This window comes from Takifugu rubripes, unplaced genomic scaffold (genome assembly GCF_901000725.2).
Source record: "Takifugu rubripes unplaced genomic scaffold, fTakRub1.2, whole genome shotgun sequence".
Classification (NCBI taxonomy): domain Eukaryota; kingdom Metazoa; phylum Chordata; class Actinopteri; order Tetraodontiformes; family Tetraodontidae; genus Takifugu; species Takifugu rubripes.
Window position 1 is genome coordinate 13,368 of NW_021821646.1, and position 23,639 is coordinate 37,006.

Below are 23,639 nucleotides of genomic sequence, written 5' to 3' on the forward strand. Positions count from 1 at the left end.
CCTCACTGCAAGAGCTCCATAACTCAAGGCCCCACTGATAAATAAGCAATGGAAAGCCTGGCGAGTTGTGGGGGCAGTACCTGGAATCCTCCACTTGGAGCGATGTCACGTACTGCATCATGATTATATCACCACAGAACCGGTCCAAATCTGGAGCAAACAAAGAAAATGCCTCAACCGTTGAGATATCTGACGTTTTTTATTCTGTAAAATGGGCTTTGATCAGCCTATCTGACCGATGATTTGTTCTGTATCTCGGCGTTGTTTTCATTTAGCATGCTAACGTGCTAAAATTCGACATTTACTCGCGCTCTGCGGCGCCCAAACTGATGTTTGCGGGGCTTTTCTCACTCACTAAAATGTGATATACATAAATCTTCAAGGAGAAAAAGTGCTGCCTTTTTAATGCTCCCAAAACTTCCTTTCTGGCTGAACTGACAAAGTCGTCAGCCTATCGCAGCTTACTGGGTTAAAGCGCGCCTCGGGCCTTTACAGAGGTGGCAAACCTGTGGAAAAATGAAGGCGCACACGTTACTATGATACCAAAATAACAACAACTTCTCCACTTCGCCCAGTCCTCCTCCCTTTGGGTGCCGAGCTTCCCTTTCGACCTCCTCAGCAACGGCGTCGGGGTGACACATTACTCCACCGGTGAATATCCATATATTGAGTTATTAGCCGTCTCCGGATTGTCCGTCCAACAATGCTCGGAGAGCCCGAAGAGCGCGGCGGCATTCATCACGCGGATGAACTAATTTTCCACTCGAAATAATTGCTGGAAATATGGGGGCCATTATATTAGAATAAAGGTATTTATGAGCCTTCAATCTCATAGTCTCACTGCGAGATATCTTTGAAAATTTGAAATCAGCTCCAGAGGCTGAGAGCGAGGGAGAGAGCGAGAGAGAACAAGAGAAATGGCAAGGGAGGGATGTGGGAGTTGTGTTTTGCTTTTTCGCCACGGGTTACATTTATAATTATCTTGCTGGCATAGAATGGCCAGGAGGCTTTTTCAATAAAGGTAGGAGGCACATACAGAGCAGAGCGTTACCTACAGATCAACACAAGAGAACCGGAGAACGGGTGCAAAGTATGTCCACTAATAAGTGGATTCGTTAGGACACCCATTAGCCACCGCTTGCATGGCGCCGATGATTTGAAGAGGAGGCGAACGAGTCCGTCGGCCGACCTTCAGCGGTGGTGAGCCAGCGGGGCCCGAGGAGGGAGAGGGGAAGATGGCCACGCTCGTGTCCTCCGGGGCTTCCTTCTGCCTTTTGATGAGTGGAGATAATCAGCAGAGAGCGCCGCGATGAGCGACGCGATCACAGACGCGCCACAGAGCAGGATCTCCAGCCGCTTTCATTCTCCTCCAAACCCCCTTTTGTCCTCTAAGTCGCTCGCTCGATGCCATTCATCTCCGCACCAACAGGCTGTGTCCGGAGAGGAGGATATCTGCCATTCCTTTTCAAGTCGCTGCCAACGCAGGGGAGTGGGAGGAGAGGGCGTGATGGGGTCTCATTAAACTCACGCAGCCCCCACAGGTTATCTCCAAAATCACCTCGTTTGCACAAAAACGGCTGCTGATTTGAAGCTCAACACGCCGCCGCCGCCGCCGCTCTCGCCTAGCAACCTCGCTCACTGGAGTTCAGGAGAATAACTCCGTGAAGATGTGAGGCCGTTTCTGTTCTAAACATTAATGCCGCGAATGTTCGGCGAGGGTGAAGAGCTGAGAAGAGGAGGTCAAAGTGGAGCTGCTCCTCAGGGAGAGGAACCGAGAGGAGCAGGACCATCTGCCACGCCCGGGTTTACCTTCCTCATGTAGCTGTGGAGCAGCCCACGGGGGTGGGGGGCGCTCAGGTCTGACATCATCAGAGGATGATTATTGTGATCTGATACCGTCGCATCCAGGATGCAACAAGATGGTATCTTCCACGTCCTGATGTCTCCACTTTAGCAGAAATAAACGTTTTATTGATCTTTGTCCAGTGTCAGAGGCGCTGGACTATAGCTTAGCACAGCCTAGCTTAGCGCAACTTAGCTTACCTTAGCGAATCTTAGCGCAGCACAGTTTAGCTTAGCGCAATTTAGCTTAGGGGTAAAACTAGCTGTGGTTGAAATATGACGTCCCTGGTCTTTCTCACCTGTAGTTTTTTTGAAGGGCTTATTTCTACTTCACAATAACAATTTGAACATGTGACCGGGAGCAGCTCGTGCGTGGTGCACCTCCGCACGGCGTCAGTCAAAACAGAAATCGAGGGCAAGGAGGCCTGAAGGGAGAAATATAGCATAAACCGCAGATAGCCGACGAAAAGTGGAGATTCTGCCAAAAGGGATGAAGACAAGACGACAAGGCTCTGTTGTGGGCTTTCACTTTGGATTTGGCCCTCCAGGGGTATGTGGAAGCACAACTGACAGGACTTGCGTGGAGAAGTCGGCTCTATTCAATATAACTAAGTAAAAAAATGCCCCCATGCAGCTGCTGATGCACCAGCATAAACCCTGCGAGGGCCAGCGCCGCCCTGGAGTTGGCTGCTACCTCTGTGGTGGCAGGGAGGCGGAACACGAACCCGTCACCTCCTCGTTTGACAGTAAACACGCGGACAATGTCGGAAAAGGATAATATTCAGCGATTACGGCTTCAAAAAGCCCATCGGAGCTGTAAATGTGCTGTCAACCGCGGCCCCTCCGGCAGCTAACACAGTGAACCAACACCACGGCAACTTGAGTTGAAATTTATTTCACATTTTTCTGCTACATTCCTCTTTGACTCAAATCTGGGGAGCGTAGGTGGGTCCGTCCTCTCCGAAACACTCTCTATCCAACTTCATATCAGCGCGTGACTACAACTAAAAGTGATCCTGGATCGGGGTGGTACCATAAGCTTTAATCTGTTCAGTCATGTCGGCGGCGACACATTTGCTTTAAAAGATTAAATGTGAAAAATGAAACACAAACACTTATACAATGAAAGGAAGTTACAGGTCATGACTCGGAGGAATATTCTGATCTAATTTCATGATTTCCCAGGGTGGAACGGGAAGGGGGGGGGGGGGGGGGGGGGGGGGGTTAAGTTCCCCACTCAGCCAGAAATGTGTGACATAATAATTTACTAAACTGTGAAAATGGGCAAAAAAGTTTGATTTTGACCCCACTAATGTCAGTCGTACAACATGACACGATGGATCAAACCATAAAAACACGTCGTCTGGATCACAATGTTCAAGATCAGGTGGATCAGAAGCTGCTTTGTTGAATGTGTTTATGACAACTCAGACATTCAGAAGGTTAAGCGTGATCTTTTTACAGGGTGGGACTGGAATAACTTAATCAGATTAGCAGTGAGATGTCAAAATAGGTAGGGTATCAGCGTCAAAAGCCTTTTTATAAAATTCATACGGATGGAAAAGAACTCATATTTAACCTAATGTAGGCTCTAAGTTTTAAAACAAACTTTTTGGGGGGGGGGGGGGGGGGGGGGGGGATCCAGCACATATAAATCTGTTTTCAAATTGGTTTGTGGGGGTTAGACAATCAGACACGTCCGTGTATCTCAAACTGAATCGTCTTGTATCTTCTTGTGGCAAAATAAAAAAAAAAAGAAAAATCTGGTTGATGGTTTTTTGAGTTTAAGAAAACTAAAAACATCAACAAACAGACTCAGAGTCCAAAAGAGCTCTGCAGCATTCGACCTTTGGCTGCCACAGGAAAGTCTAGCGCCCCCTACTGCCCGGGAGGCCTCTAGTCCAGCTGCTCCTGCTTTATCCTGTTGGAGTTGGAGCCTCGTTGGCTCGGCCTCCTCAGCTCCCTCCTCAGGACGTACTCGCTGAACTGGGAGGAGTCCACGCCTCCGCCGCAGGAGCCGGCGATCTCGAAGCCGCGCTGCTGCAGGCGCTCCAGGACCTGCAAGAGAGGGCGGGTCAGAGTCACCCCGCTGACCAGCAGCTCCATCAGCGCCCTCGCTCGACCCGCTAAACCCGAACGTCTCTTTAAAAACTGGGGAAATCTGAATCCAAAGAGCCTCCTCCCAGCAATCTGCTGGCTCGCCTGCGTAAAGTGGAGCATTGGAAACAGATTTGGGGGCTGCTGTGATGGGAGTTTCCATTGTTTTCTGCTGTTTATGTGTGGTGGTGCCTGATCTGGAGGCCCTGCAGACATCTCCTGACGTGTCCAGGAGCTCTGTGGGATCACATTCCATCGAAGAGGCCCCCCGGGGAGCGTGGCGGCTTTCTCACCGCCACTTGGCTCGGCGGCGTCTGCTCAGCGAAAACGCCCCTCGCCCCCCCCCCCCCCCCCCCCCCCTCGCTTCCAGCCCCGAGCCTCCACCAAAACTACAAAGGTCCCCCTACTTGCTGGCAGCTCTCTCTGCCCCCTCCTTCCTTCTCACAAACCCCCCCGTCCTGCCTCCATTAGACGCAGATACAGCATCCACCGCCGGCGTGCTTTAATAACCAAACAGGATTATGGGCCCTGCCCGGGGACAACCTGCCAGGGAGCATGCTCACTCGCTCTCTTGCTCGCTCGCTCGCTCTTTGCACAGCTCACACACTTCAGAGACGAGCTTGTTTGTGTGTTTTGTGGAAAAGGAGGTGCAGGGTTGACTTTCTCGGATGGAGACACAAATAATTGTGAAATCTTTTCAAACGTGTCCCCCCCCACCGCCTCATGAGTTATTGATGCGTCTCTCAAGGCTCTGGCAGCACTAACTCAGGGGAACGTCACAGGCTGCTTCCAAAACACACATTTAAGTCCTACAGACACACTCCGTGCACATGTTGTCTCTTTACATGGAGTTAGCATGTATCTCCCCACGAGAGCTAGCGTCGCTAAGCTAACGAACACGCAGGCTAACGAGAAAATTGCTCCTACACGATAAGATGTGAGGAGGGTGTCAGTCAGCACGTGCACGAACCCCAAACACCGAAGGAGAGGAAGACCAGTCTCATACTGTGTTTTTGTGGGCGCTCATCTCATACTGGTGGTGAACCAGGCAGCTGTGTGTGATGTGTCACTCGGATCTAGTTTATAAGCCACAAATAAATGAATAAATTAACCCTAAACAAACTCAGCATGTTCAGTTAAGTCAGCAAAAAACCTGAACCCAATCTCCCATTTTCCCTCGGCTCCTGGAGGATGGAAATGATGGTTTTTATCTTCACTGACAATTTCAGAGGTTTGTTCAAAGACTAAAACTGGAATGTGAAATAAATCCCTCCGCAGGAGTGACAGATGTCTGGTGAGGAGAAATAACAACTTTTATATCATCGTCACGTAAAATCGTTAAATGTTTAACGAGATTTCTGGAAACAGATGATTAAAAGGGAGGAAGAGGAGGAGTTGATGAGTGCTTCCTCATCCTGCCACCAGAGGGCAATCCAGACCAACTGAGTCTGAGTTTTCAGCTCTTCATTTGTTATTCTGTCATCGGTGACGTTTGGAGAGCGGAACTGTCGTTTAAACATCACGTGACCGAAGCAAATCAGGAAAAACCTCAACTGGGATGATTTTATACGCTGGATTTCACTCCTGTGAAGGAGGTGAGATTATTAGTTAATGTATTGACTCCTCCTAATCTGTTTCTATGGGATTCTCCTTTTCCTTTAGAGGACTTTTCCACCTCTGGAGTCCTGGTTGGAATCAGTATTCCGTTGAGATGCAGTAAAGGAGGCGATAAGCTTGAGTAATCAGGCCTTATTAAACTGACTCTTTGCTCTTTTGAACTCATCAAAGGAGCCATTTTCTGCCAGGCGGTTCTTTTGATTCCGCTAGATCTCAGAGCGAGATGAAGTCAGACTAGAAGTGCATTAGCTGAGAGGACACCGGCTCGGCGTTCCCGTTACCTGGACGGAGTTCAGATGGCAGTAGCCGTTGAGCGGGAAGCGGATGACGTGCGTGGAGTCGTGGTTCCAGCCGGCGTTGACCGAGTTGCACATGACGTCGCCGATCTCCGGGAACACGTCCTCGATCAGGGCCTTGTCGCCGCTGAGCGTGATCCTCTCGCCCAGTTCGGGGGCCACGCGCACCACCAGGCACTCGCAGGGGCGCAGCACCCGGCCCAGCTCCTGGTCCTGGCGCCAGCGCTCCAGCTCGGCCAGCATGGGCTGCAGCTGGAAGTAGCGCGCCTCCTCGTACAGCAGGCTGTAGTCCTGGAGGAGGCAAGGAACAGTTTAAATCTGGGGGGGGGGGGCAGCACAGCGTCTAGGTCTGACTGTGGCGGCGGAAACGCAGCCTGGAGGCGCCCAAAGACGCCGACCACGCGGTTCCTCATTTCCTGTCGGCGCTTCATGATAATCCAGTGACATTCCTGACAAGAGATCAGATTCGCTGATATTCCGACTCCCAAAAAGTTCCTCCCCAAACTAGCGTGAGCTTTGTGAGTGAGCTCATGTGGAGAATGGCGTAATCGCAGCTGTCTGGCTGATTTTTATCTATTTACTAAAGCAGCAACAGCACATACGCCCGCTTCTGTTTCAGCCATAAAGCTCATGTATCCCCTCCGGCAGAACCAGGGAAAAACTTCTCCCTTTTCTGAGCCGATATGAAAGCAGCTGGTGACTTAAACGTGGCCAACAGTGCGTCGGGATACTGCAGATCAAAATAGCTATAAACGCAAAGGGCTAATCGCCTCGCGCTCCTATTGGGGGGTTGTTTTTTTCTTTCTAATTTGGAGCCGACCCAAGAGTGCAAAACAGGAAGAAGTTTGGAAAAGCGACGTTTCTACCCGAGTGAGCAGCGAGCCGAGCGGAGGAGGAGGAGGAGGAGATGCGGAGGGACGGGCAGCACAGGGCTGTGTGGGGTAGAGCGGCGGATCTGTTCCTTGCAGGACTGCAGGGCCTGAAAGGCATCACAACGCAGTTTTCTCAGGCTCCTCTCGCCATGTGAACGTGGCCCGGGCCTGAACCGGGATCTGTCTTGCGTCTTTGCTTATTTTAGCTGACATACTTTCCACTGATTGAGTCACTGTGGACAGTCCATCAGATAATACGCTTATTTGTTTTCTCCTGAGGCGAGTTAAGTAATTACAGACTAAATGACACATAAGAATTTTTTGAAGAATAGGTGGGGGGGGATGCTAACGTGTCACATGCACGGAGCCTCAGCCTGCGTGGACGCTTGGCACGAGAACATAGAGGAGGCTCAGCCAATGTCGCCCGCTGTTTATTTATGGGCGAGCGCGATGGTTTTTCCTTTATTGTAATCTCAGGATCGGGAGGGAGGCTCTGGTTTTGCTCCAGGTCTCCAGCGTGGGAGCCCAGGCAGAGGTCTGGTGACCAAAGGCGCGGCACTCAGCGTGCACGCCGCCTTCGCCGCCGCTGGACGTCCACTCACTTTGAAGTCGTCCGGGATGAGGAGCTTGGACGTCCTGAGGAAGTTGAGGATGTAGCGGAACATGTGTCCATCCCTGTCAATGAAGTAGTGCTGCTTCAGGCTGTCCAGGACTATGGGCTCCGTACCATCAAAGAGACGGCCGATTCTGCCCACAGAGAGGGGAGGGGGAGAGATGGAAGGGGGGGGGGGCAAATGGGGACAATACGTCAAGAACAGTTCACACAGCAGAATTCCTGCTCAACATTTAGAGACGACACAAGACCTCAGCGCTAAAGAAAGCTGGAAAACAGAGGTGGTATGAAAGGGTGAGGCCAGCTGGTTGCCGGTTGCCCGGGGCGACCAGCCAGCCGGCCTCAGGCCGCGGCCTGGGAGCGTGGCTGCGGCCTCTCGGTCTCCAGATGGCCCAGGCCCTTTGGTCCTCCGCTGCTGCTGTGACATCTGTCATAATAACCAAGTTGCTTTTGTCTGCACGCTGCACTTGTTTACGCCCCGAAACGACTGTGGGGAAGGATGGCGACGGGAAGGCGGCTGAATCCGGAGCGTTTCGGAGCGTTTCGGAGCACTCCGTACACCGGCTACTGTCCTGTCCACCAGACGCACGTATGGGACGCTTTAGTGATGTGATGGGATGTGACATTTGGCTGTTTAATGTCACAGGATGACATTAAACATTAAACAGGCTGACATTTTGATACTGATAAATCTGGCATGAAAGCTTTAAGAAATGTCTCCCCCGGTTTGGGGAAGCCACTTCACACACACACACACACACACACACACAGATCTGTGCTCACCGGGATTCTGGGAATTTGGTTAAGGTGGCCAGGCTGCTGGTGTACATGTGTCCGCCCACGTCGATGTGCACGGGGGCGTTGGACTTGGTGAGCTGTGCAGGAGTCGGGATGCCCTGGTTACTCAACGGAGACACCGGTGACCGTGTGATCATGGGTCTGGACATGCTGGAGCGATTATCCTGTAAAACACAGCGAAGCCGAGGTAAGTCAGACAGGACGAGGAGGCTCCTTCCTGATCCAGATGTGCCGATAACGCTTTGGAAAGCCAGCCTGGGGGGGTCTGTAATTAGGATTTAGATGATTTTCATTCCAAAGATTAAACAACAGTCTGGTTAACAAACAGCAGGAGTGAGGGGGGGGTTTTCTTCTCTGCGTGCTGGAGCCGCCTGACCTTGACCTGAATGTTGCCACATCCACAAGCACCCATTCCTGTGGGCCATAATCTCCCAAAACCAAATTAATTTTCCGGCATCAATCTGAGAGTCTTGGAAACGAGCAGTAATGAGTCTTGATTGGAATTCTGTAATAGGATTTGGAGAAACCGTCTCCGGTTAACCTACAAACACCATTAACGGGCAGATCTCCTTGGAAATATTACTCAAAAGTTTCAGACACTTTGTGGAAATTGGAAACACTCGAGGACGCCCGTGCGTCGCGTCTGTCGGCGGGAGACCCCGCTCAGGTTCCACGCGAGTAAAACAAGACCGAAAAAAAAAACCACGTTAAAAGATTTGAAACATTTATAATGGTGAAGCAGGACGCGGAAGAATAACGCGCCGCCGGTGCGCATTCGACGAACACGCAAAGCTTCCAGAGAAGCTCCGCGCGTGTGTCACGTAAACGCGCGCAGTCGGAGCCCGACCCGAAGCCCCGAACCCGCTTTGTTTCCCAAAACGAGCGGATGAAATGTTGGCGTTTACCTGCGCCGGCATCACTGAGTTGGGAGACGAATTCACCGGGTGGTCATTCTGCTTGAGAGACGCTGCGGGGACCGGCTCTCCCCGGACCGCGTACATGAGCGAGGACTCCCTGCACTCCGCCGCTCGCATCGGGAGCCGTTTGAGGGACGCGTGCACGGACTCGTCCGCGGAACTGATTGGACGCGGTCGTTTTCTCGCCTTCTGATGCGTTAAGTCCATGATGTCCGTCTCGTCCATGGCCGCGCTCACTTTAAAGGTGCTCGGATCGACGCGCTCGCCTTCGCTTCCTTCCTTCCGATGCCTCCGCAACACGCTGGTGCCAAATGTGGAGCTGGGCAGGAGCGCCGTGGCTGTCAGACGGAGCGGCTTCCTTCGGAATGGCTGGGAGAAGTCAAAGCCCCGACAACATTAGCATCGCGGCGCCCGCGGCTCTTCTGGGCTGTCGCTGCTGCCGCGGCAGGTATGAGTGTCGCATTTTTATATAATGAAATAAATCGCGCCTCGCACGGCTCGATGCCCCCACTGCACGGCAGCGGCGCGCATCTGGACACGCCGCAGCTGGCCTTTGCCCTTTCGGGGCAGCTTTTCTGCCCCCCCTTCCCCATATAGAGGTTGCATTAAATGTCCAGACCCAAAGGGTCCTTAGCTTCTGGGATGGTGACCAGCCCACTCACACACCTGGACAAAGGTGTCCCTTTAAACGCCCCCCCCCACCCACAAACACACGTCACTCCTCCCATCAACTTTTTAAAAAAGCCTTTTGCTTTTTTTCCTTTTAATTAGAATCTCGACTGAGTGATTTAAAGCCGTGCACAGGCCACATGCACAGATGTGCCTCCACTGTCAGCACCGCAGAGACGACTCCAGTGTTTGAACTTAAAGTCGGGTGCTCTCCTCAGCTGCACCTTTTTTTTTCATACAGAGAAAAAGCAGGGAATCCACAAATTTTAATAACATTCAGATTAAAATTAATTAGTTCAACCGCTGGCCTTAAAACATCCACCCTTCTGCTTCTCATTGGCAGCGCGGGTTTCACACCTAGCTACCCAATTAGCAATTAAGCTTGCCTTTGAGTGCAGGCCTCCAATGCGGTGTGTGATCCTGCTCTGATTTGCATGCCGCTTGTGCATGCGCTGATAAGCGCAGGCAGCAGCCATACATAGTTTTAAAATTCAACTCCAGAAATCCCTCGCAGAAGGCAAAAGGACCCGCGGGGCACGAGGGAGAGAAATCACATGGCTGCTCTTCAAAAGGGGACCTGTGTAAGGCAGCCGGCAAAGTGCGTGGGATCACACTCAGAATGCAGGTAATTTGTTCCCTGACTAATTTGTGGAGATGGTGGTGGTGGTGGTGGTGTGTGTGTGTGTGTGTGTGTGTATGGGAGCCTGTAGAGAGCAAGTTCTGAAAACAGCTTGGTGGAATTGGATTTCCTCAAAGCCTTGTCATCGCAAAGGTGGATTGGGTGTAAAATCTGTGAGGCATTATGGAAAATTGCAGGGGAGACAGAGGAGAGGGTGAAAGAGCGGGTAGGTGGGAAGTGGAAGGGGGTTACAGGCACGCCGCCGCTATCACCCGCCGCTATCTGGAGGTACACAAGCACACCTGCAGCTCGCTGCTTCACACTGGGAGCTGATCTATCAAGCCCCAGGTGCTCGTCACCTGTTGCCCGTTGACGGAAGATCCTGAAGTTTCCAGCACGACTAGAACAGAAAAAAGCCTCAGACTCTGAGAGCGGGCCCGTTTGGCCCGCCTGTGTTGTGCCACAGTATGCAAAAACAAATCAGAAACAGGCACGCCGCACCGGAGCCCGCAGCCATTTGGCTGCTGCGCGTTACTCCACCGTTTTCCATCTGAAGCCTTTAAAGCCTGACGTGCAAAATCATCACTTCGCCGTCTTTGCAACTTCAAAAAAGCAAAGAAAACAATCCGGGAAGGAGGCACCTGCCGGCCGCGGCCGCAGTCGAGGGCCCCATCCAGGGTTTCGGGTTCGCGTCCCACAGTGCAGCTCTTTAGAGCTTCGACGTATCGGAGAAGATGCAATTAGCATTTCAGACCGGAGCATTAGCATTCAGTTGGGGGACCCGTATTTACATAATCTGGAAGGGCCGGCGCTACGCCGCTGCCCTCGGGCGTTTGCTTCAAACGTCCGCATGGAGACAAATCTACAGATTCTGGGTGAACTTTAGTCAAAGCCTGCAGGGCAGAAAACAGGTAGCGAGACTCCAGGAGCAGAACATCACGTCCGCTGACGTGTGCAGCTTTAAGGTTTCGGACTTTTGGCTTTAATCGATGTCACAAAACTCTGTTTTAGAAGAGCTGCGTATAAGTTGGTTGACACCGCCTAAAAGAGCTAAAAGACCCAAAGGAATCAACCTTCCCTCCTCTGTTGTGTGTCAAAATCCTCAAAACTGACAACCTGCAGTGACACAAAAGGCCACAAAAGTGATACAGGTTTCCCACCAGCGACTTCCTTTAGAGACGGTGGTGCCGGGTCACTGGAGACCACGATGGGGCCAGTAAATGTCACGATGGGGCCAGTAAATGTAACGGACCCGCTCTGAAAAGTTCGACTTGTGTGTCTTTTGTTCGGTGCAGTTTGTGTGTAAACGCCGGCGCGCAGCGGTTTTGTTAGTAGAGCGCCATCTAGTGATCGTCCCTGACAACTCCACCCCTTTCGGTTTATCCCCTCACTTTTGTGGAACTCGGTTAAATTCGGCAAACTTGAAGAAAACGTGAATTATTTGTTCACAGTGTCACCAAAAATAAATAAATCGAAGTTTGAGTTGTTAAGGTATTTTAGTCGATTCCCACTCGGACTTTGGAGTTGGTTAGGCACCGAGGGGGAAACATTTCCTCGATATCTTCCTTCATTTACATTGGAATTTATATGTGGAGAAGGCTAAATGTTGGGTTTGGTGGCGCTTCATCTCTCCTACATTCACGTTTGCGAGGATTCGCCGCCCCGAACAGAAACACAAATAACGCCCGCGGCCAAATGACTCCACAATGGCGTCTTTCATTAAAGGATCTGGGGCAGTCAGGAAATGGAGCGCTCGCACGACAAAATAACGCTCGGGACCACCTTTGGGGAGACGACGGAACGCAGGTCCGACTAAGTTGGGCGCAAGTTACAAAGCAACAGCGGCGCGGAGACGGTAACGCGTCCGCCACCGAAATGCGCCAGCAGCGAATTCACGCGGCGGAAAAAACCCGATCAGAGCGACCGGATCGAATTCCAGTGCGATTTTTTGCTCAGATCAGAGGTGGCCAAGGTGCGTGTGATGCACGCGCACCCACCCGTGCCGCGACTATAGAACAATAGCAGGAAATGGTTAAATATTTCTTTAAAGAACTGCGCCGCTCGAATCGTTTGGCACATGCGTAAAAGCGGCTGCGCCTCGTCGTCCCGGTCCACCCAGCCACGGAAACAACAAACCAAATAAAAATCCCCGCTTACCTGAAACATAGAGCAGCATAAAGTATCTGTTGTGCACCTTTTCTCTCCGTTTTGGCCCCCTGTCTGCCTCGCTTCCTACACCAGCGAGAAATGCAATAGCTTGGCTAAGGTAGACAGAACAAAATACAGAGAATACTTGCTCCGGGGCTCCGAAACCCCTCAAGGCAAAGATCAGGATACAATTAGCTCATGTCTCTGCCCCAGTCTAAACCAGTCTGCAAAATAAAACTCCGAGCAGTGGAACAGATCACAGGACCGCTTCAGCCTTTTGTTCAGTTTATGTTTTTATAAAATCAAATAAAGAAATCTGCCTTTTGAATTTATTTTTTTTTCCACAACACCCTCACTCCTTGTGCCTCCAACTTGCCTCTTCGCTCTCTCTCCCTCGCAGAGGAGCTGATTTTAATCGTTATGATTAGTTTTGATGTAACGCTCCCCGGGGCCATTGCTACAAATGGATGGAGTGTTTCTTTGCCAGGGAGGAAAAGCAGCAGATGATGATAATTATATAGATTGTTGGTGGAGTCCTTAGATTCTCCCCTTCTTCTCCCTCTCGGTCTCCCAGTCCAAGACACGGCTCCGTCTACTACATTTTTAAAAACACTCCTCGTGCGTGAGACAACTTGTTGATTAGTCCGCGGTCGACGTAATAATTGCCGAGATGTGATTAATGAAGGTCTCTCTCTGGACGTTGTAATTCTTTTCCTCCCTTTGGACCCCCCCACCCCCCTTCCCAATGACGTATTGTATAAATAAGCACTTGAAGCTTGCCTCTATGCCCAAATCAAGTCTGAATCAGCGCCTGCGGCTGATGTGCGAGCTCATTTCAGATGTTCAACCATGCATGGATTTGGAAAGATGGAAGCTTTAAGATTTCAGCACTGGGCAAAGGAATTCCATGTTTGGAAAATTCTTCACGTGGACGCGGGTTATTATTAGAGGGTGCTTTTAAATCTAAAAATCTCGCCAATTAAAATCATTTTAAGTAGTTATTCTTGAATAAAGATGGCACCGCCCCCTTTGGCGCCCCCTACCGCCCGCACCACGAACTTCACTCGTTCCAGAGGAAGAAGTTTTGTCCTCTTTGTTGTAACTCTGCACAACATCAAAAAGGAGATCTCACAACACAAACAGGGCGCACACAAAACCAGCCTTTGACTAAATATTTACACACAGTCTGTGTACCAAAATCCTCATCCGAGGAGAAGCTCCCCCCCCCCGCCCACCCACCCGATCCAGGACCGTTCTCAAGCTCAGGCCGCGGCGGAACGTGTGTCATCGCTGATGGAAACAAAAGATTTTTCCTAATTGTCTGCATCAAAGGAGCATCCTCCGCGGATGACAAACAGGACCGCTTCATCCCGGCTGATCCAGGAACCATTAAACTTTCCACTTTTTGTTTTTTTGGAGCAACAGGAAAAACAAACACCGGATTAAAGTGTTACCATGAAGTGATTTTTCCCCTCAGAGGTTACCAGGCTCGCGCACGCTGAACCTTGACTACACACGATTTGCACACACATGCGTGCGTTTTTATACCATTATTCTGACAACAAAATGGCGAGCAACCCCCTCCCCGGGCCTCAGAGTCCCATACGTTATCCATTTTCCACACAAATGGAGCCTATTCCCACTGGAACTCTCTTCCCTTCGGTATTCACGATACGAGTCGGACGCTTTTGAAGCGCTACCGACACACGTGCAGTTTGACAGAGAGATCGAGCGGTTCTTCTGGGACCTGCGGCGGTTTCCCCTCAACGCAACGGCTCCGGCGCCGGCGGCGGGCACGTCGCCGCCTGGCTGCACCGTGTTCTGGCGGACAAACGATCCAGATTGGTTGCAGATGTGAGCTAGCACGACCCCGATGACATCATGGGCTTCCCGAAAAGGAGCCGTCTCTGTCTGAAACTGCAGCCTTTTAGCGGCGTTCTAGCTCCACTTGAGCTTTTGTCAGTCCAGAACCGGAATGTTCTGCTCCATTTGGATCATTTTAACAATCTGTGACAGCCTGAGACAAAGACTCGATGATGATTTCCACACAATCAGTCATTCCCGGACGGTTCCCTGCTCCCCAGCCACTGCAGCAGATCCATGTAGCACATGCTAAGCTAGCCTCCCACCGAGATACGAGCGGTTGCTGCTGCCGCCGCCCTCGCCGCGCTCGCCGCGCTCGCCGCGCCCCTCTCATGGCCCGTGGGCATGCGAAGGAGTGGGTTAGATAAAAGGAAAACACTGAGGCTGCTCCAGAGCCTGACTCACTTCTGCCCTGCGGGGTCGCACCGTTTTAGGCCAGACTGTTCATCAAATATTATCTTTGGCAGCGGAGAAGATGGCGGCGGAGCGTCGCCCCGTCGCTGCCACGCAGCCCTGCCACACGAGCGGGTTCGGCTCGGGGACGTTAGGGCAGCCTCTCTGCCCGCTCTTAATATGAAATTTGGGCCCGTTTTTCCTCGCGGGGGCACACGCGGCCCCCTCAGCGTGCCGAATCTGGCTAATTCACTCCTGAAGAGTTTCTCAGTGCGACAACAAGTGTGTGGCAAAGGTCAGGATCGGCCCCAGATGCCCCCTTCCCACCCACACTGGACACAGGAGTCAGTGACACTACTGTAAGTGGGGGGAGACAAGGTGTGTGTTGTGGGGGAGGGGGGGGGGCTGCTTGGGTAACGCTGGGAGGCTCTAATAAAATGTAATCCTATTATATGGTTCCCACTAGAGGGCAACAATAATAAAGGTTTCCCTAATAACAGCAGCACACCAAACCCAAATGGAAAACAGCTCCTCGGGTCACATCCCGCACTTGTACATATATCCTCTCATTAACCCGATCGCTGTTGGGCCACATTACACCGACGGGCCTCCGAGATTTAAGCCGCGATGGCGCAGCAAGAGTTAAGTCAAACAAATGTGTTTCATCAAACTGCAGTTTGGGCTGCTCTGCATAAAGGAATTGAGGCAGGGAGGAGGAGGAGGAGGAGGAGGAGGACTAACGGAATGTGTGCGGGTGGAAAGTTGGAAGCAGAGCCCCGAGGAATCCAATCAGAACCTCCCCACCCGCCCTCCGCCTGTCCAAGCCACCGGGGTCTCAGGTGTGCGCTCCATGAGCTAATACCTCCCAAACCGGATTGTTTGTGTTGGAGTAATCAGGGTTCTGTAATGACGGTCCCGGAGTCACGGGGCGCTCGCACCCAACCGCCCCTGACGGTTCATTTACCTCGCCGGCCAGTCCAGGCGACACAAGAACAGAGCTTCTGATTCCACCAGATGAGCCTCCTCCCAGAGCAGCTCTGCTCCGGGTCAGCGGAGGCGTCCGGCGGAAGCGGCGGGAAGGCGGCCGCGTTCGGGCGAGGAAGCGGCGCCTCCACTTCCTGCCGCCGTACGCAAACGCCCTCCAATATTCATCATAAGTGACAAGGTGAGTGAGGAGATCCATCACATTCTCAAGACAGCCGAGTTATTAAGTGCGCCGGTGTAACAGCATTACGGAAGCCGGAATAACAAAGTTATTCCTCCCTCTCCGTCTCCGTCTGTCCCCGCACACGCGTGTGCACGTGTGTCTGACAGCATCAGATGGCGGGAGAGCGTCGCACGCCTTCCTGTTCCTGCACCACCCTCCGAGCCCAGAGCGGCTCACTCAAGGCTCTTTCCAGAATCAAACAATTTCACGCAGCTACTGGAGGAGGAAATGAACTGAGCCCAGAGCAATAATAAAATTATACAAATGTTATTACAGACTCGCCTGCTACTGTCCTACTTTAATTCAAATTTGGACACTCCAGGCGCCGCTGGTGGCAGAGACCTTCCTGAATAAATCAACATTAGCTTACGTCTAAATTATTAAGGAAGTGGGAGACTTTCTTGTTTATAGTATGAATTATTAAACAAGTGTTTAACGCTGTTTTTCCCCTCACGAATCCCCAAATATTATTTGCTAATGATCTTAAAGGTGTGTGTTTTATCTTTCGCCCCTTCTGTCGAGTGCTGGGAATTGAGATTTGAGTTTGCTAGCTGCAAGAAGCCCGCCTGCTGTCGGCGCCATGAGGGCGAGGAGCGGCGGCGGCGTCGCTCGTTGGCGTCGTTATGATGTGCAAATGAGACGCGATTCCCATCGCCGGCGATGTCGGCGTCTGCTCCGCATCTGTACGTACATTCATCAATTATGGAGGCGCCGCTTGCGTTTCAGCCTCCTAAACGGACAAACGCGCGGGTTAAAAGTGTTTTGCTGCAACCTTGTTGCTACGCGAGTGTCACAACTGAAACTTCGAGGGGTCGATTCCAGCATCCTTCAGCCTGCAGATTTATCACTCCATCCCCATCTGAAACCCAAACCGGCCCAAGATCCCCCCCCCCCCCAACTGGGACCGTTCTCCTCACTTTCCCTCCACCGTTTAATCTTGCGATGGCCCGTTGTTGATAAATCTGAGCCCAGGGAGTCCATTTCCCATCATCCCGAAACATCAGATTTATGTGCTCGTTTATTTTGGCTGTAAAGATGATGAAGGGGAGCTGAGGGGGCGCTGGCCTCCAGCCACTGAGCCCTTCAGGAGCCCAGGCAGCGAGCCTGCAGGTAAAAGATAACGCTGCAGGAATCCAACATAAGGAGACCTGGAAGGAGAACATCAGTAGGTTTTAGAGTGGAAGGACAGCAGACATTATTTTGATGCATGTTAATGGGGGGCAGAGTTGCACCGAATATAAGGCTCTGACCAATTTCAAAATCCAGTGGTGCTCAGACTTTAAAGACAAACCCCTGCTGCCCCCTGACATTAGTGCAACCTTCACGTGCAAGGCTCTTGGCTGCCCTCCCCTGGAGAACAACAGATGGGACCGCGATCGCCCGTAAAGCGGTTCTCAATATGGCCGCTAGATGGTGCTGTTGGGACGCAGCACAGCGAGAGGCGGACGTGGGAGGTTAAAATAAATACGGTCGGCCCTGCAAACGTAGCCGCAGACCAGGAGGTTGGGATCATTTCCTCCACGCTGCAAACCGAGATCGACTTTTTCCTCTGTTTCTTAGTGCCGGAGACAAAAATACAAAAAAGCTCAGGTCTCTGGCGTTCCGGAGTGGGGGCCATTTCCTTTGCTGATGGGATGAGATTATGTGAAGCCACTCTCTGAGGTCTACCTCAATGTTGTCGGGAGATTAAAGGTAGATGAGACCATCCATCATTGATCCGCAGTTTTAACCCCCCCCCCCCCCCCCCTTCCCCCCAGAGGCGCAGAAACGAGTGCACGCAGTGAAAGGCATTTTATTTCAAAACAACTACGACAATCATCACAGAGGACTGAAAGCCTGAACCAAAACGCTTCATTATCTCAGCAGTTGTTCAGCTGGGATCAGCCCCCAAAAGGTCAATCATTTAAATTCTCATAGCCTGTTGCATCAAACACGATGGGAAGAAGAGACGCCGGCATGACGGATGCACTGGAAACAGAGAGCGACAGGACGCAGCTGGGAGGACTTTCTCCCAACTGTCCCGTATTAATTATCAGGGGAAAATGTCGCCCATTATCACGCAGCCAATACACGGAGCAAACAAACGCGGAGGCCACTGCGGCGACCCCGGCGTAATTGGCTGCCCGTCCACATATTTCTGGTGGCCGTTTAGCAGCGTTGAAAGGAACCTCTGTCTAAATGGTGGTGGGGGGGCCCCCGGAGGAGCGGCGGCCGTTCCCAGACGATTCTGAGTCCAAGTGATGAGATTCACATTAGCTCGGTGACAATGAGGGGAACTGGGGTTCGCCGTGGAGCCCGGCGGGCAGGAATTTCACTTTTCTCCGAGGTCCTGGACCAAGATGGAGTCGCCAAACTTTGACCGCCCCTTCTACAGATTGGTCTCTACTTCCAGCGCACGTGATAGTCATACGGAGGACAGCACTTCTCCCGCCGTGTCCTGGAAACACTCCTTTTTCTCGGCTTTCTCCAGATGGGAGACGGTGTGGACAGAGCCTGGTTTGATGGCGACGTCTTCCGCCTCCACCTCCCGGTACCTTCCCGCCGAGTCCTTGTGAAAGACCGTCTCCAGCCTCTTCTTGAGCTCCGGGTCGGGGCAGTACAGGTACTCGTAGAGCCCGGCAGCCAGGATGGCCCCCAGGATGGGTCCCACCCAGTAGACCTGCCAGGAGCAGCAAGAAACCCCCCATTAGTTGGCTGGACATGTGTCCACTCTGGCCCTGCCCCTTCCTGTAGGCTCCCCGGAGCTTCATCTGACACCACAGAGACAAACGTTACACAAACGTTATTAGCACAGCACCAACAACACGACGCCGCGGTTTAACACCCCGTCCGGCCACATTCCATCAGCGTTCCACGCTAACATGCTGCATTTCCTTTATTTCCTGGAAACAGGATGTGAACTGATCCATCCCTAACCGATGGAAATGCATGGACTTTTCCAGGGATCTCAGCTTCCATCCACGGCTGCCTCAGCACTCCTGGCAGCGGCGCTGGAAATGTGACCTTCTCTTATTTCACGGTGGTGCTGCGCTCCAGTCCACCCTCTCCCAGCCTCGGCCACAGCTCATCATTGACGATGCATCCACAGGTTCAACCAGGCCACATATGCATGTATACATCCCCAGCTGGACGCGTCTCTTACCCAGTGGCTGCTGAAGTTGAGTGTGATCAGGGCCGGTCCAAAGGAGCGAGCCGGGTTCATGCTAGCTCCGGTATAGTTGATCTAAGAGATAACAAACAGTTTCACACAATATCGTCATCAACTGTTTTCCATAGGATGCCGACTGCCTGTAAAGTGGGATCAACGGGACTCCTGATGTATATATGTACATGCATTGGTAAGACAGATGCAGGGGGAAGACAACATCCATTTCCCCGAGCGGCGGTGCGCTCGGCAGGTTCAGGGAAGCCCCAGAGATCGGTTGCTATGCGATGGCAGCCTCCAAATGAATGTGCACGTAGGTGTGAATCAGTGAGAAAGTGCACGGTGCGACACACAGAACAACACTTGCTTTTACAGCCGCGCCGCTGCGGCTCCAGAGGCCAGGGCGAGGTTCTGGTTCCGGGGTGTTGTAGAAGAGGGCGGAGGGATATTTAAATCACCGCTGTTGGGTCGGGGGCACGAGAGGTGTCAGCTGATGTGAGGTGGGAGAACATTTGGGGCGATAAATTTATGAATCAGAAGGTTTTTCTGAGGGTGGTTTAGAAGAGGAGGAATTTCCTCTGGGACGAACTTACGGCAAACAAGTGTCCGATGGCAACGGAGAAGCCGATGGCGAGGCTGGCGGAGCCCCCGAGGTCGGTGCGTTTGGGATCACAGGTGGCGAAGATGGTGAAGACCAGCTGGAACGTGATGAGGAGCTCCACCAGGAGGCCGTGTCCGACCGAGATCTGAGAGTTCACCTGGGGAAGAGACTCCCAGTGAGACGAGCTGCACGGAAGTGCGTCAGCGAACGGGAAGAGCGGCGGACCCGTACCTCCGTGACGCCCAGGGAGCCTCTAGCGGCCGCAGGCGTGACGAGGTGCAGGACCCCAGCGCCGGTCACAGCTCCCAGGCACTGAGCCAGCACGTAGAACAGCGCCTTGGCCAGGCTCAGCTTCCTGGTCACCACCATCGCCGCGGTGACGGCCGGGTTGATGTGTCCGCCGCTGATGTGGCCGAAGCACTGCACCATGGTGGCGATGCTCAGGCCGAAGCACAGGGAGATGAGCACCAGGTCGGCCGGGGGAGGAGAAGCCTCCCCCGCTTTCCAGCTGATGGTGGAGCCCAGGCTGAGGAGGACGAAGATGAAGGTGGCCAGGAATTCCCCGGACACGGCCCTCCAGAACTCCTTGGTCCAGATGCCTTTGAAAGCCGCCATGATGTCACAACGACGCAGGAACCTCCTGGCAGAGATAGAACACAACACGGACCAACGTCAGGGCTTCAACCTTCAACCTTTTCTTCCGAAGCTAACGATCAGGCTCGGAATTCCTTCAAGTATCCGCGTCCGTGGCTGCGGCCGCTCGGCTAATTCCGTCATCTCTCTCGGAGACTCACCAGAAACGTGAGCACGCTCCCCCTCCCTGTGTCCCTGACCAGCCCGATGTGCTCTCACTCATGAGTCCGGCTACGCACCCGGCGGAGACAGCTCTCCCCTCATGACAGCTAAAGGCTGGAACGGTTGCCGGGGTACTTACGGGAGCGCGTCGGGCCACGGGAGCGCACGAGCGGAGCAGGGGGCAGGTCTGTCAGAGGGACGCCAGCCACACATAGTGGAGCTGGATCGAGTACAGCAGCTTTATTAAGTCACTAACTGGGCATCACCTCTCAGGAGTTAGGCTGCCTGCAGGGGGGGGAGGGGGCGGAGCCATGAGATTTGCCTGCGGGGCAATTAGAGGCGCAGTTGCACTCGGCAACGCAGCAACTCAGGCAACCTCAGTGTTGCAGTTGGAGCAGAGCTAACGGAGAGCAAGAAAAGACGGGCTGAGTCTTTATTTTACTGTCCCCACGTCCCCCACGTCCCCCACGTCCCCCACGTCCCCCATCCCAGAGACAGGATGGACACATGTGGCAACATCTGTGCTAAGCCAGCAAATAATAGATGGATTGTATTACGAGAGGACGGGAAATGGGCCAGCAAAGAGCCATAAAGAGGCAGGAGACGTGCTGGTTGTATTCTGGGCGGTATGAAGACGCTCTTCTTCTTCTTCTTCTTCTGGTGTTCTCATCTTCTGCCCTGGTGATCATCCAAGGTTCTCCAGGAAATGTCCTGTGTCTAATACAGTGGTGGAAGCTAAAAATAAAGGCACAACCACGAAGGCCGACTGGGGGTCCATGTTTTCATTGGACACACGTTTAGCATGGTTGCTGATGGCGACGAGCTAATGTGCTACGATCGAGTTTTTAATCCACTTCCTGTCTCCACTGACGCGTGCAGTGTTCCACCAGCACGTTGATCCAGCCGTCCGGCACTAAATCACCATAAAAACAAATGAAAAGGTTCAATTAACTCGGAACTAAGATCCTAAGTCGGTGCTGATTCAGTCATAAAAGAAGAGAAAGTGCAGCGTCGCCCTACAGCTGCTCATGAATCAGCAGATAAACACGCCGTTCTGAGGGGAACAGGCAGTTTTTGGGGACAGGCTGTGGGCGCCACAGTTGCACCTCAGCCTGCTGAGCCCAAACGTGCGCAACGTGCGCTGTTTTCCCTTTAATATCAGCATGCACGGCATGCCTGCACCACCTGTACGGTCCTTCCTGCCAACATGTGACTGACCTTGTTGTGAAAGAGCCATTCCAGGGCTTTTCATGTGCTATCGTTTAGTCATTACACATTATTTTGAAGGCTCCTTCACGCTCCTTTAGGCAAACACAACGGGGCAACATGTGGAGCGACACGAGTGGAGGCATTCAGATTTGGAGATAATGAGGCCTGATAAACTCCAAAGTGCTTTTGGGGACCTTACTCTCGCTAATTCATGCCCCAGCTCTTTACCCCATCGCTAACAATCACAACTACCAGATTTTCTGGACTATAAGTCGCACTTTTTTCATAGTTTGTCAGGGGGTGCGACTTGTACTCCGGAGTGACTTATATGTTAAATAAATACATTACAGAATTTCACATGTTTGTTATTTTAACACTGACGACCACAAGAGGGCGCTCTAGGCGTGTGTACCTGAGGAACGAGTTCCTTTAGCAACGCAGAAGAAGAAGCGATGCTTCGTCTCTGGAGTTGGACTTGATTGTTTGGTAAACTTGCTCGGATGTTCTTTATGCTATAGTTATCTAAATTAGCTGAATTTGTGACGTTAGCATACCGTAACCCTATTGCTAATCCATGCTAATTGCCTTTCAAGATGAAATGTATGTTCTTGGTCTCGGATTTTATCAAATAAATTTTCCCCCAAAATGCGACTTATAGTCCAGTGCGACTTCTATCTATTTTTCTTCTTTATTATGCATTTTTTGGCTGGTGCGACTTAAACTCCGGAGCGACATTTAGTCCAGAAAATACGGTAAATGCCCCATAAACACCAAACTGAATGTCTTCGCTTTGCCAGTGAAATATCAGTCCTGATCCTTGTTCTGCAACATGTGCGAACACACACACACACACACACACACACACACAGAGTTAAATATATGCTATCACCAGAAGTTACTGAGACCGTAACCTTTGCTTTAACCTTTGACCTTAAGTGCCCTGCTGCTCTCCGCTCTGGGCTGGAACGTACGTAACGTCTCGCGTTTCCTCCCGTCGACGCGCTCGGAGGTTAATGAGCGTGCACGTCGGCAACAAGTGCACGTCTAATTTTTCGAGGAAGGCGTGCTGAAGCGCCACAGTCTTTATTTTTAGTGCTTCCTCGTGTTAAAGGTGATTATTATCGCTCCGCAGGTGCACGTGCACGTGCATGCACAGCGTGAGATAATCACTTACACACCCTGATAATTATGCACGCGCTGCGGCTTTGTTTACAGTGGTAAATATGACCACTAGGCTTGTTTATTTTACAGCAACATTAAAATCCCGCACACTGTATCAACTCGGAATCATAATGAGAGACATGAAACGGAGAATCTTGTGCTTCCTCCAGGCAGTGAATGCATCACAGCAGTTCCTCCTTCACTAATTAAAAGGTTGCCTTCATTTTTCATTGGTGCCCGTGTTTAATTTACAGTCAATTAATATTTGTGGACAAGACAGGAATCCTGTTGTGTTAGACGAGGCTGTTCGGTGTCATGCTAGCTCAGTCGTGAGCTAGCATTAGCTCTAAAGGACGTTTGTGTTGCTCAGAAAGAGCAGCTCCAGCTCTAGCGAACATTTCCTACGTTGCTACGCTTCGTTAGCCAGCCCGCTCTGCGCAGCGCCAAGTTTTCGGCATTCCACAGTGAAGAGAATCCCGAGGCCGTTATTTAGGCCTGATTTAGCCTCTTCCTGAAAAAAAGGGACGTGCGAAAAGGGTTTGATGCTTATTGGAGTAAATGAAGCAAACGGGAATGACCTGCTTGTGACAGCACGGTTAACCTCTGACACAGAAAAACAAGCGTCTGACACTACTCCACCCCCAACACGGGCCGTTCGGGGGGTGGGGGGGGGGTGCGGGGGGGGGGGGGGGGGGGGTATGCAGCATGAGAGGACGCTGATCCGCAGATCTGGATGTTCTGGAGTGCTTTTAACCTACGCTATCTGTGTCAGCGAAT

At 52.0% G+C, this 23,639-nt stretch overlaps 2 protein-coding genes across 3 annotated transcripts; both read right to left on the bottom strand.

Annotated features, from left to right (window-relative positions):
* Positions 1-3,515: 3,515 nt before the first annotated feature.
* LOC101064957 (BTB/POZ domain-containing protein KCTD1) lies at positions 3,516-13,172 on the bottom strand. 2 transcript variants are annotated; one of them, XM_003977658.3, is made up of 6 exons: positions 12,498-13,172; positions 9,041-9,421; positions 8,121-8,299; positions 7,327-7,471; positions 5,838-6,143; positions 3,516-3,900 (listed from the first exon to the last, which is right to left on the bottom strand). In XM_003977658.3, exons 1-6 carry the CDS (start codon positions 12,504-12,506, stop codon positions 3,739-3,741), a joined length of 1,182 nt encoding a protein of 393 aa, XP_003977707.2. In that variant the 5' UTR covers positions 12,507-13,172; the 3' UTR covers positions 3,516-3,738. The 2 variants fall into 2 exon arrangements, with proteins under 2 accessions (XP_003977707.2, XP_011617138.1); XM_011618836.2 differs by lacking the exon at positions 9,041-9,421 and having other exon boundaries at positions 3,521-3,900; positions 12,498-13,166.
* A 4,555-nt stretch (positions 13,173-17,727) lies between these two features.
* Positions 17,728-20,791, bottom strand: LOC101062510 (aquaporin-4). Its single transcript, XM_011618835.2, has 5 exons — positions 20,632-20,791; positions 19,929-20,337; positions 19,690-19,854; positions 19,094-19,174; positions 17,728-18,610 (listed from the first exon to the last, which is right to left on the bottom strand). Exons 1-5 carry the CDS (start codon positions 20,703-20,705, stop codon positions 18,356-18,358), a joined length of 984 nt encoding a protein of 327 aa, XP_011617137.1. The 5' UTR covers positions 20,706-20,791; the 3' UTR covers positions 17,728-18,355.
* Between the last annotated feature and the right edge of the window lie 2,848 nt (positions 20,792-23,639).

Coding starts and splice junctions, on each gene's coding strand:
- LOC101064957 (XM_003977658.3), bottom strand. Junction 7,472..8,120: donor ACCAAATTCCCAGAATCCCG/GTGAGCACAGAT, acceptor CTCTGTGGGCAG/AATCGGCCGTCTCTTTGATG. Junction 6,144..7,326: donor TCATCCCGGACGACTTCAAA/GTGAGTGGACGT, acceptor TGCCTCCTCCAG/GACTACAGCCTGCTGTACGA.
- LOC101062510 (XM_011618835.2), bottom strand. CDS start 20,705: ATGTGTGGCTGGCGTCCCTCTGACAGACCTGCCCCCTGCTCCGCTCGT. Junction 19,855..19,928: donor GCTCCCTGGGCGTCACGGAG/GTACGGGTCCGC, acceptor TCTCTTCCCCAG/GTGAACTCTCAGATCTCGGT. Junction 19,175..19,689: donor CCATCGGACACTTGTTTGCC/GTAAGTTCGTCC, acceptor GTTATCTCTTAG/ATCAACTATACCGGAGCTAG.